The sequence below is a fragment of the Castanea sativa genome, chromosome 1 (genome assembly GCF_040712315.1).
Source record: "Castanea sativa cultivar Marrone di Chiusa Pesio chromosome 1, ASM4071231v1".
In the NCBI taxonomy this organism is placed as follows: Eukaryota; Viridiplantae; Streptophyta; class Magnoliopsida; order Fagales; family Fagaceae; genus Castanea; species Castanea sativa.
In genome coordinates this window covers 69361057-69372697 of record NC_134013.1, presented here as the reverse complement: position 1 = coordinate 69372697, position 11641 = coordinate 69361057, and the positions used below count along the sequence as shown (strand labels likewise).

Genomic DNA, 11641 nt, shown 5'->3' with positions numbered 1-11641 from the left:
TCTTTGTTTTGGTTTCAAACCATTTCAGAAAATCATTTTACACCTCACCGTGTGTTTGGTTGCGCATAAAAAATATAATTTTTTGAAAAACCATTTCCATTGACCGTAAAAATAATGGGTTTGACCCGGAAATGGTTTGAAGTGAAAATTTTCACTTCAAACCATTTCCGGACTCAGATGCGCAAAGAGAAAGAGAGAGAGAAAGAAGAGAGAGTAGAGAGAGTTAAGGAGATCGCGCCCCAACCCTAGACGCGCCGGCGAGATCGCACCCCAGCACCGGCGCCGCCTTCTCGATCGTGCTGCCTTCGCGATCGCGCCGCCGCAATCTCGCCTCTCTCTCTTCGCGATCACGATCGCAATCTTGCCTCTCTCTCTTCCTTCTTCTCTCCCGAATTTTATGATTTTTTTTTTTTTGGTTTTGTTTCTTTTTGTGATTCCCTACTGAGAAATGATGTTAATATTTGTTTGGAAGCTAAGAAAATGTGAGCAACAAGTAAAAAATGTATTTTCTATAATATTTTCAAGATTACAACCAAAAACCTGAAAATATTTTCTAAAGTATTTTTAAAATACCACAAAACACCTAAAAATATTTTCCTTTCCCGAAAATATTTTCACCTGAAATTATTTTACAGAATAGTGTGTTTCTTCTGGTTTTCATAATTTTAATCACAAGCATGAACAAAATTGAATTTGTAGGATTAAAATAAGAATCTTAAACTATAAGGACCAAAATAAAAAGTAAAAACAAACAATAAGGGTCCAAATGTGTAATCTTGAATATTTTTTTACTATTCTATTTTATTTTGAGGGTTAAGGGTATAAATTGATAGTTAGCAATTGAATATCTCAAAACTACATTTTATCTTTACAAAATAGGGTATAGTAGGGGTGAGGTCAGGAGAAACAATATCACATTTGGAGTGTTTAATGATTTACAGTTGATAGGTCTAAATAAAAATTATGACATTGATTGGTGATATTCATGTGCTATTGCAAATTTGTATGCTTGAGAAATCAAAATAACAACCCTTTTGAGTCGAGTGGCTGAATATTGCAAAAAAGTGAGTTTATTTGTGCTATGAGTATTGTTGGAAGTTATTTAGAAAAATGAGGAAAAAAGCAAATTTCAGCAACACCATTACTGAAATTCTAAGAAAAAGTACAAGAGATGAGAGATAAATGATGTGATGGGTAGAGTGAGAAAAAATTAAAATTTGGTAATGAGGTTACCAAAATTCCTACCCATAATTTGTTGCCCGGATGAAATGCCCGAGGAGAAGTGCTCAAAGCAACTGTGGCAACCAAGTTGCCGAAATTGCAAGGGAGTGAGGAGAGAGAAAAAAAAGGAATTGTGGCAATCAAGTTGCCGAAAATGGGAGGAAAAAAAAAAAGAATTGTGGCAACCAAGTTGCCGAAAATGTAGGGGAATAGTAATTTTGGCAATGAAATTGCCAAAAATGAGAGAGAAAAAAAATTGTGACAACCAAATTGTCGAAATTGGAGAAAAGAAGATTTGGGGCAAAAATTGGAGGAAAAAAAAAGAGAAAGAATTGTGGCTACCCATAAAAAGGAGAACAATTGATTTGTAGCAATAGAATTGCTGATAATGAGAGGGAAAAAAATTGTGACAATGGAGTTGCCGAAAATTGGAGGAGGAGAGAGAGAGAGAGAGAGAGATAATTGTCTAGATAAATATACTTTTTGAATTCTTATTCTAAAAAGTATACATATTCTTATTTTCCGTATGTTAGTAGTTTTTTTGACCGAAGCACTTTGATTTGTGTGTATGTCATGTTCTTTCATTTCATCTTATAAAAGTATTCTTTGCATGATTTTCCCTATGAAACAAATAATTATAGATTAAAGTACTTTGATTCTTATTCTCAACAAAAAAAATAAGTACATAGATTCTTATTCTGTGCTAGATTCCTATCCATGCATGCCCCCAAAGAGAGAAAATTATAGAAGAAAACGATGATTGATGTGCACACTATAAACAAAAAAACAAAACAAAAAACAAAGATTCTTTGCAGTGAATATATGTTTATTAATTTGTTTGTATCAGAGTGTCCCATCTTGGTTTGTGTTGCGTTGTATTTGGTCAATTGGCGTATCTAGTTATACAGTTTAAAATCTAAGAATTTAACTTATATGAAACTTGCATCCTATTTAAACAGTACTTATGTTATTGAGATTTTCACAGTTCTTATTTTCTACTCATTTTTCCCTAAAAATTCTATCAACCTTCTTCTCCACTCTTATTCCCCTCATAATTCTATCAACCATTTTCAATTCATGCGTGCCATACATTCTACAAACAACTATAAGAAACAACACTTGCAAATATTTATCCATTCTTTATCTCTTACAAGGTGAGTTACATCTCTTAATTAGTTACTTTTTTTTTTTTATAATATTCATGTTGATATGTTTAGAGGCATGGCTAAGCATGAAAATCTTGTTTTTGTTAAATTATTTGTTCATGAAAATTTTATTTTTGTATTATGTGTTTTGCAACATGAACTAATTTGTATGATATGTTTTAAATTATTCCATGAATTCTTGCCTAAAATTTCATATAACAAAAATATATTTCAAAATTGACATAAATTTTCTTTAAAGAAATACTTATTTTGTTAGCCTATAATAAACATGTATGCTATAAGAAAACTAGGGTTGTTAATGGGTCAGGCAAGTCAGGTTTTTGCCCAACCCACAACCGACCCGTAACAGTGCAGGTGGGTGGTTTTCCAACTCGTAACCGACCCGTAACAGTAATGGATTCGTCGGTTTGGGTTGCTGGCGGGTGGTGGTCGATTTCGGGTGAAACCGATCTCACCGGAATCCTTCAAAATGCGGCGAGCCAGATCCGGCGGGATCTTGCTAGATCCATCCAAGATCCGGTGAGATCTTGTCGGATCCGGCAAGATTTCTGCCAAATCGTGATGAGAAATCACTAGTTCGGCCAGATTCGGTGTTTATTGTGCCAGAAATCAATAGATTTAAGTGAAAAAGGGAGCCATAATCTAGAAAAAAAAAAAAAGTCGAAATCTGGAAAAATGTGGCTGAATTCTGGAAAAAATTACTGGAATCTGGAAAAATGGCCAGAATCTAGGAAAAATGGCCAGATATTGAATGGACTTCGGTTCGGGTCGGGTTTCAGGGGTTTTGAATTGAAAAACTGATAACTGACCCGCTGGGTATCGGGTTAGCAAAGTTAGAAACCGCGTCTGACCACCGGAGTCGCCGAGTCGGATGGCGGCAGGTCGAACGGGTTGGGCAGGTCACTGGTCTAGACACCCCTAAAGAAAACCAACAAAAAAAAAAAAAAGTTAATATATGCTCATAAATCAAAAATCTAAGTTTTAAGTATAATAATAATAACGAAAATTGTACGATGTTAAAAATATTTATCTATTATCGTATGAATGCATAAGAACATTATATAATCTGTCTTGTTTTAGAAAAAGCAAAATGAAGAGCAACATAAAATAATTAAATTAACCATAACGGACAATATTAACTACAACAATACATAATATTTTACAATGTATTAGCTTCTAATATTTACAAAGCATATATTTATACAATAACAATAAATCTATTAATTTCTAGGTTTTTAAGTCAATAAAGCAAAGCAAAGCAAAAAACTCACATTAACCCGAAACTTACAATCCTTAGTTGTGCACACTGGAGCAAAATAGAAAAGTAATAAAGCAATGAACAATCGGAAGTAAGTGAAACAATATGAAAAATGTAACTTTCTTTGAGGAGATGCAATGCAAAAAGTGATATTGCATGCTACCTTTTATAACAAGGAAAAATAAAAAAGATAAAAAAAGAATCCATACATGACATAGATTCTATAAGTGATATCAGTAGGTTAAGTTTTATTAGGAATGAATAAAAAATATATTCTATGTCCTTTGGAGAATAAGAATCAAGAAGAGTTGATTGACCCCACCAATTTTCAGTGCCACAATTAAATTTCTCTCTTCCCTTACAATTTCGGCAACTTGGTTGACATTTTTTTTTTCTCCTATTTTTGGAAATTTGGTTGCTAAAATTCCTATTAAATCCTCCCCTATTTCGACAACTTCATTACCACAATTTTTTTTTTTCCTCTCATTTTCCGGCAACTTGGTTGCCGCAATATTTTTTTTTTCCTCCCATTTTTGGCAATTTAGGTTCCACAATTCCTTTTTTCTCTCTCCTCACTCTCCTAAAATTTCGACATATTGCCACAATTGATTTTTTCCCTTTCGAGCACTTCTTCTAGGCAGCAGGAATTTCAGTAACCATATCATCGAAATTCAAACTTTTTCCCACTCTAACCATCACATTATTTCTCTCTCCTCTCTCATCTTTTTTGTTAGAATTTTGGCAACAGTATTGCAAAAATTTGCCTCTTTCCTCATTTCTCCAAATAACTTCCAACAGTTTCCATATCACAAATAAACTCACTTTTTTGCAATATTTAGTCAAAAGACTCCAATCCTTTTTGATAGTGCAATAGTTGAGGGAAGAATTTAGAATCAAGATTTTTTTAAAGAGATCCCGATTGCTTATGGTCAAAATAACAACCCAAAAATTAAAGAGATCATAAAACATTATTTAACAAAATTATATAACTTTTTAGAGTCTATAAGCCAAATCCTTCATAAAATCTTTAATTATTCATTGATAAATAAGTAATTCAAATTTCAGCTCATCATTTATATCTTGAATAATTCATCATCCGTATAGCCTTTTTTTGGATGGAGGGAACCGAGAAAAAGGAATGGCTAGGGATTGGAAAGTATCAAATAATGCCATGTTATCCATATCAAAATCCGATAAACTAGAAACGTGTAAAAATAACTACCTACTAACACATATTTTTCATTTGTTAGTGGGTAAGTTATTTTTTGTCTACATTTCTCTTGTTTATTGGATTTTAATATCACTAACGTGGAATCATTTGATACCAAATACATGAGAGAATTCAACAAACTAGACTCAATACCTCAGTTTTTTATTATATGAAAGAACTTTGCCTCTCTGTTCTCATAGCAGAACAAACACACTATTAAAAAAGTAATAATTTCATAATTTTCTTTATAATTATGCTCTTAAGAAGATACACTAATTGCTTTCCTTTTATTACAAATTCCAAACAACAAAGGGCAGAATTTAAGAATTCTACGAATTCATTTTCCATTCCCTCTTTATTTTAACTTTCCATTCTTTTAGGAACTTCCAAAGATGCAAACAACACACTGCAAAATGAACATTTGAGTTAACACTTCCCTATTCAGGTTCTCACTATAGCTACCACCTACTTTTAATATCTAAAAATCTATGGTCTAAATATGCTGATCAGGTCACTTGAGTTATGGTCTGTTGTATCAAAACCTTAATGTTGTGATGGACAATTCAACACCTTTAAGGGAAGCAGGGGTGTGTGGTGGTTTTGGCGGGGGGGGGGGGGGGGGGGGTGTTGGGGGGAAGAGATAAATATCACGCAAGTATTCTGTGTATTCACAGATTTCTAAATTGCCAATCAACACTAAAACATCTCTAATCTTCACGGACTAGAGAACAACAGCTGAAGCAAAAGCTTGAATATAATACATATTAAACAGTATCCCATTAATCATCAAAAGACAATCTGCCCCAATCTATCTAGCAGATCCTAGTAAACTAAGCATACTTAAATTTACTTCACCTGCAGAAGGTATCACAGATTCTGGCCTGAAGGATAACAAGTCCAAAAAAGTCAGGCAACAGCATTTCTGCCAATCAAAAAACAGATGTAGCTTCTTACTACATCTTCCTACAATCCTCTTCAACCTGCCCAGCTGCATAAGCAAAAGATTCACTAACTTCTGCCGAAACAAAGATATGAAAAAAAGCAAAATAGTAAACAATAGAAAATGAACGGAGCTCAAAATGCACTCACCCTGGAGATTTACAGCTTGGTTTGCTTGAGCATCAGCTTCAGAGTTAAATTCCTTGAAAATGATAAAAAATGTATTATTTTGCATTCAGAGAACGTGTGGCAGAAAACAAGAATAATGTTTACAAAAAAAGTAGAAAAATAATAAGCATAGCACTACTATCTAAATACTAGCATATCCATCAATCACATTCTATAAAGAAGGTTAATACTAGCATGAATATAGATTGCCACCTCTCGTTACATAGGATACATCCAGTATCAGGAATAACAACGAACTAATGGCCCACCAACTAGTGTCTGATATGTCCTCAGGTACTGAACAAACACATAATGCAGGTGGCAAAAGTCATGAAAATAAAGCATTATAGTATGTTTTATCTCAAAGTTTGGTATGCATGATCAATGTTGTGACAAGATATGGAGTGATACATTACATTCACTTTATTGATAACAAGCTCTGGAAAGCACTATAATCAGAGGCCACATAGCATAAGGGTAGCATGCCAGATAGAGTGATGATTTCTCGTCCTGAGTAAGATAAATAGAGTGGAGAAATAACAGGATTGGAAATCAGCAGGAACGAAGCCAAGAACTCTTTATAAGATAGAGCAAATGCTGGTTCTTTAACAACTCTCTTTCAACTAATGAGGGCGTGATGGCTTTCAATTTTTATTACTTATGATTTCATTAAATATGGACAAGATGAATGCAACACTTTTTCAATTCTAGAAGAATACAACTTTCTCACGTGGCTGCTTTATCAGTTCTAACAGCATTTTGGTGTTGTCAAGATTCAATAGTAGACAGCTACACCACTTATTGTATAATTGACAGGAAAACTAAAAATGAACCCTAACTTATAGATTACAGCCATGGATTAAACAATCCATAAGGAACAAGGGGTTTGTCAAGAATCAATATAAAATTAAAAAAATCTGCATAATGTTTTACAAATGCCCATGTTCTCAAGCTTAAATCGCACTTCCAACCCCTTAAAGGAGTGGTAGGCAAGAGGTCTAATTCTGCAGGATGCATGAGTTAAAGTAAAGAGCAAAAGAAATTAAAATAATATCATATAGATAGTGCAGAAGAAACAAGTAATCATTTGCATGTACCCTAAGGACATGGTTGATTTGGAATGACACAAATTTATCCTTGAGCTCCTTCGCCTCTTTACACAAGTCAGCCATATTCTGATTTTTGGTTTTCCAAAGACCCTGAATCTGTATCATTAAGAAGCCTCATAAGAATGAATATTAAACAAACCATATATCCAAAGGGGCATAAACTCAAAAGGTAATGAAAGCCACTTGGTGAAAGGTAAAGCAACAAAGTAAAATATGTAACATGCCAGAAGAACAAAATAAGGGAATGACAATAACCTTGATATCAAGGTAGCATCCAATACTATGATCAATACACGTCTCTTCCTTATCTTTATTATACCATCAACACCATATTAATTGCATCATAAGGGAATTGAACATATATTTATACAGGCTGCAGATATGTTCAAGCCCAATTTGAAAAAGATGGACCTATGAGGACAATTTAAACGGAAAAAGAAAAAAAAATCAATTATATAGTACAGTTAAGGTGTCTAGAGGCACCTGTAAGTTGTAAATTTGGGTGTAGTGATTTCTTGTTTTCATTTTCACCACCCCCAACCCCCCCCCCCCCCCCCCCAAAAAAAAGTTTCTAAGTGTTTATTTAAGATACATAGATGAAAAAGAAAAGGAGAGAGAGAAATCATAAAAAAATCAAAGCTACAGAATAGAACAACAAACCTGCATACAGACAAGTTTAGAGTCTCCTTGGACACGAATGTGTTTATACCCTTTCTTAAGAGCATGTTTCAAACCTAAAAGTACAGCTCGATATTCAGCAACATTATTTGTTGCAATGCCCACCCCTTCACGCAATCGGCAGACCTAACCAAGCTCAGAGTTAGAAAGAGCTACATTAAAAAATACAGATCAGAAACCTAAAAGCACTGGATATTTTTCAGTTAACTGCATACCATACTTCCATCTTCAGCACGCAGCACAGCTCCTGCCCCAGCTTGTCCAGGATTTCCTTTCGAAGCACCATCAAACAGAAGAATACAGGAAGGCTGGGCAACTTGGACGACTTTCATATACTTCATTATGCAGAACACGAAGATCAGGTCCTTTATTAACACGCAAGGTCCAGAGGCTGGACCAGTGACATTGCAATTGCTTGGTTATGTTATACTTTGTTGATGCCAAAAAATTTTGCATATAACAAGACTCGAGATTTTCACTTGCAAATACAAGAACATATTTCTTCAATAAAGCATATACATTATATACAAAACCAATATACAGCCACATCACTGTTTAAAATTTGGGGAGTTACATTCATAGATAAATGAATATCCAAAATAAGAATCCAGATTAAGATATAAACAGCCCCAACACAAAAGACCAGACTTAGACAAATTCAAGGCTTTCCAAGCATTCAGGCAAGTTCCACTGTTATAGAGGACTAAACCTTTTACATCCGTAGTTCCATTACATATTTGTAACCAGTGGAACAAGATGTATACAAAATTAAAATACCATATTATATGCATGCAAGTAGATCCATGGACATCAATAGTTTTAAAATTAAATACAGAATCATATATGCATGTATAGAAATACATATAGTGTTAGTTCTGGTGGTAGTACATGAATGGTAGATATAGGGTCAGCCGCTTACACCAAAAGAAGAAATTGCTTGAGCTTGATTGCTATAGTCTGACTTGAACTGTTTCTTCTCAGGATTTGTTGAAAATGAAGTTGATCCAGACACCTCCTGCAGTACAAGAACCAGAGAAAGTGATTACTCACCACTACATCAATATCAATCCACCTTTTCTATTCTCAAGATGTTCACAAATGACAGCCCCTCAAAACGCCCCCGCCCACGCCTCTTCATTTTTTTTTTTTTTAGTTTCAAAAATGTCTCTAATGAACTCATCAAAACTTGTCCATTACATATAGAGAACTAAACCTTTTACATCCATAGTTACATTACATATTTGTAATCAGTGGAACACAATGTATACAAAATTAAAATACCATATTATATGCATGCAAGTAGATCCATGGACATCAATAGTTTTAAAATTGTATACATAATCATATATGCATGTATAGAAATACATATAGTATTAGTTCTGGTGGTAGTACATGAATGGTAAATATCAGGTCAGTGGCTTACACCGAAAGAAATTGCTTGAGCTTGAATGCTATAGTCTGACTTGAACATTTTCTTCTGAGGATTTGTTGAAAATGAAGTTGATCCAGACAGATCCTGTGGTACAAGAACCAGACAAAGATGATTACTCACCACTAAAATATCAATCCACCTTTTCTATTCTCAAGATGTTCACAAATAACAGCTTGGAAAAATGCTATTCATTCTGGGGTATTCTATAATCCTGTGCCCCCTGCCCCGCCTCTTCAATTTTTTTAGTTTAAAAAATGTCTCTAATGAACTCATCAAAACTTGTCTTTGACAAACTGTGAACTGGATTCTCAAATTAATGTCTGCATTGGAAACTGCCACAATGTTTTGTCAAAATCTATATCCTTCAATGGATTTGAACATTCTATGGAGACTATGCCTTCAGACACACATTTCTAAGGAAGCATATGTTATGCATTTTAACTTACAACACTATCTGAATCAAGAGCTCCTTGTAATCTCTTTGTGGGAAAATCCTTGTCAGCTGCTTTTACTCCAGAAGAAGCTGGTTGCTGAAAAAAAAAATGATATCCCCAATCATACAGTCAATAATTCAAGTAAAAATTTATTGTATCAAAATGATGTTGTTAACTGATATGTTCTACACCATAGAAGAAAGGTGCTATCAAAAGAGTCTTGATAACATGAAATATAGAAACCACAATGGATCCAACATCTTTTTTCCACCCGACAGGGGACTTTTTTTTTTGGGGGGGGGGGGGTGTTCAGTGTTATGTCCACCAAGAACAACAATAAAATGATCAACAGTGAAAACTGAACTGAAAAGAAAAGCAAAGGAACAGCAATCAAGCTTCTTTTTTAGTCCAAAGACAGTATAAGGCTTCTAAATGGTTCAGAGATACTATACCTCAAAATGTGGAAGAACAGTTCAAAACTTTCATAATAATGATGTGCTTTAACAATATTAAGCCCTTTGATGTCCATGTAGAAAATAAATGAGAGGAGAAAAATATCTAAGTGGGGTGCTTTGTTAACAAACCTGAAAGGGGCAAGCAACAAGTTTGCCAAACAGATCATCTGTCACATCAGCAGCGCCAACAGAATACGTAGCATTCTTAAGCCCATGCGAGGCAAGGTGCTCCTCAGCATCCTTAGACAAGCAATATCCTTTGTACACACTTATGGAAGGATTCCACACCTATAAAGGAAAAGAAACCTTATTTCTGTCCGTTTTAATTTTTTTATGAATGAATTCGTTAATAATTTAGCCCGTGACAAGAAGGAAAGATCATACTAGGTACCAACAAACTAGGTAAAACCATGATATTTAAAACAGACTGAACTTAAATCATTCTTTAGAGTTTAGACTATGGGTACAATTCAAAAGTCTCAAAGCTCAGAAGTGAGAACCATCTTATACTAATACAACATAGCCAGGAGTTCAACTAAGTTTTATTGAAGACAGAAATTTAGAGAGATTGCATTACTTTCTAACAAAAACGCAAGCTTGAACTTGAAAGCATAAAGAGCAACAGATGGACTTTAAAACCATCCAAATTCACCTTAATTTAACCCTTTTGGACAAGAAACCTAGGTTACACACTGCCAATAGAACATGCAAGAAAGCCTCTGTCTTAAACACAATGCAGACAACAACAACAAAAAAACGATTCCTTTTCACTTCCCTAATAAATTTTAGGGAATCCATAGAAACAAACACAAAATTATCCAACTAAAAATGACCCAGAAGAGAAAATCCAACTGGGTATGTAAAAACTTGACTAAATGATTAGACAAACGCACAAAGGAATTAAGTTTTACATGTAACTTTCAAACGAAGATAAAGTCAGAAACTTTTAAGTTTTAGGTTGAAAAAGATTACAGAAGACCCGGATTGAGCTTGGCAATCACTCAAACTGTTGTAAATGCCAACGATATCCCCTTTCCGTACAACATAGAAAGCGTCTTTCTCTTCCGCCATTGATGTCCCAATACCCAAAAATCTTAGTGACCCAGCACAGCACTGCACTGCGAGTAAAGCACCAGTATGATAAAAATCATTAGCATCCAAAAAATTCAATCAAAAGAGCAAAGAACTTTAGAAATAAATTGGTTCCGTACCTTAGCAGAGAGAGAGAGAGAGAGAGAGAGATGTCTAGTCAGTTACAGTACTACTTTTTTGAAAGGTGGCAGAATGAGAGAGATGAAGAGCGAGAAAGAACATTGGGGAAAAATGGTTGGTGGGCTTTGGCGGGAAAGGATTTATGGGCCATCGAGACCAAACCTTCAATCTCAGGCCTTCACGAGAAATTATTGTGAAGTTTTGACGTGTGCTTTTCTAATTTAAAAATATCATTTTGGTTCTTACTAATTTTACCCTTATATTTTAATAGCAGTTAAATTTGATTTATATTATTTTCAACTTGAAACTAATTTAATTCTTACCCTTAACTCAATAATGAAAATTACTTAATTCAATCA

General features: G+C 34.3%; 1 protein-coding gene across 6 annotated transcripts; it reads right to left on the bottom strand.

Moving 5' to 3' along the window:
• Positions 1–3084: 3084 nt before the first annotated feature.
• LOC142605453 (uncharacterized) lies at positions 3085–11404 on the bottom strand. Of its 6 annotated transcripts, none has more exons than XR_012839066.1 (12): positions 11282–11393; positions 11043–11188; positions 10200–10358; positions 9628–9711; positions 9173–9265; positions 8669–8764; positions 7965–8114; positions 7732–7875; positions 7060–7167; positions 5945–5996; positions 5711–5843; positions 3085–3305 (listed from the first exon to the last, which is right to left on the bottom strand). XR_012839066.1 is itself a non-coding variant. In XM_075776876.1 (11 exons), exons 2-11 carry the CDS (start codon positions 11139–11141, stop codon positions 5809–5811), a joined length of 1020 nt encoding a protein of 339 aa, XP_075632991.1. In that variant the 5' UTR covers positions 11142–11183; positions 11282–11404; the 3' UTR covers positions 5501–5808. The 6 variants fall into 6 exon arrangements, 4 of the variants coding, with proteins under 4 accessions (XP_075632991.1, XP_075633004.1, XP_075632990.1 ...); XR_012839067.1 differs by lacking the exon at positions 3085–3305 and adding an exon at positions 5242–5261; XM_075776876.1 differs by lacking the exon at positions 3085–3305 and having other exon boundaries at positions 5501–5843; positions 11043–11183; positions 11282–11404.
• Between the last annotated feature and the right edge of the window lie 237 nt (positions 11405–11641).

Excerpts from the sequence above, each read along its gene's own strand:
- LOC142605453 (XM_075776876.1), bottom strand. The coding sequence starts at position 11,141 with ATGGCGGAAGAGAAAGACGCTTTCTATGTTGTACGGAAAGGGGATATC. Across the intron at positions 10,359-11,042 it reads AAGCTCAATCCGGGTCTTCT|GTGTGGAATCCTTCCATAAG; the intron begins GTAATCTTTTTC and ends TTTCCTTTATAG. Across the intron at positions 5,997-7,059 it reads AAATCAACCATGTCCTTAGG|GAATTTAACTCTGAAGCTGA; the intron begins GTACATGCAAAT and ends ATCATTTTCAAG.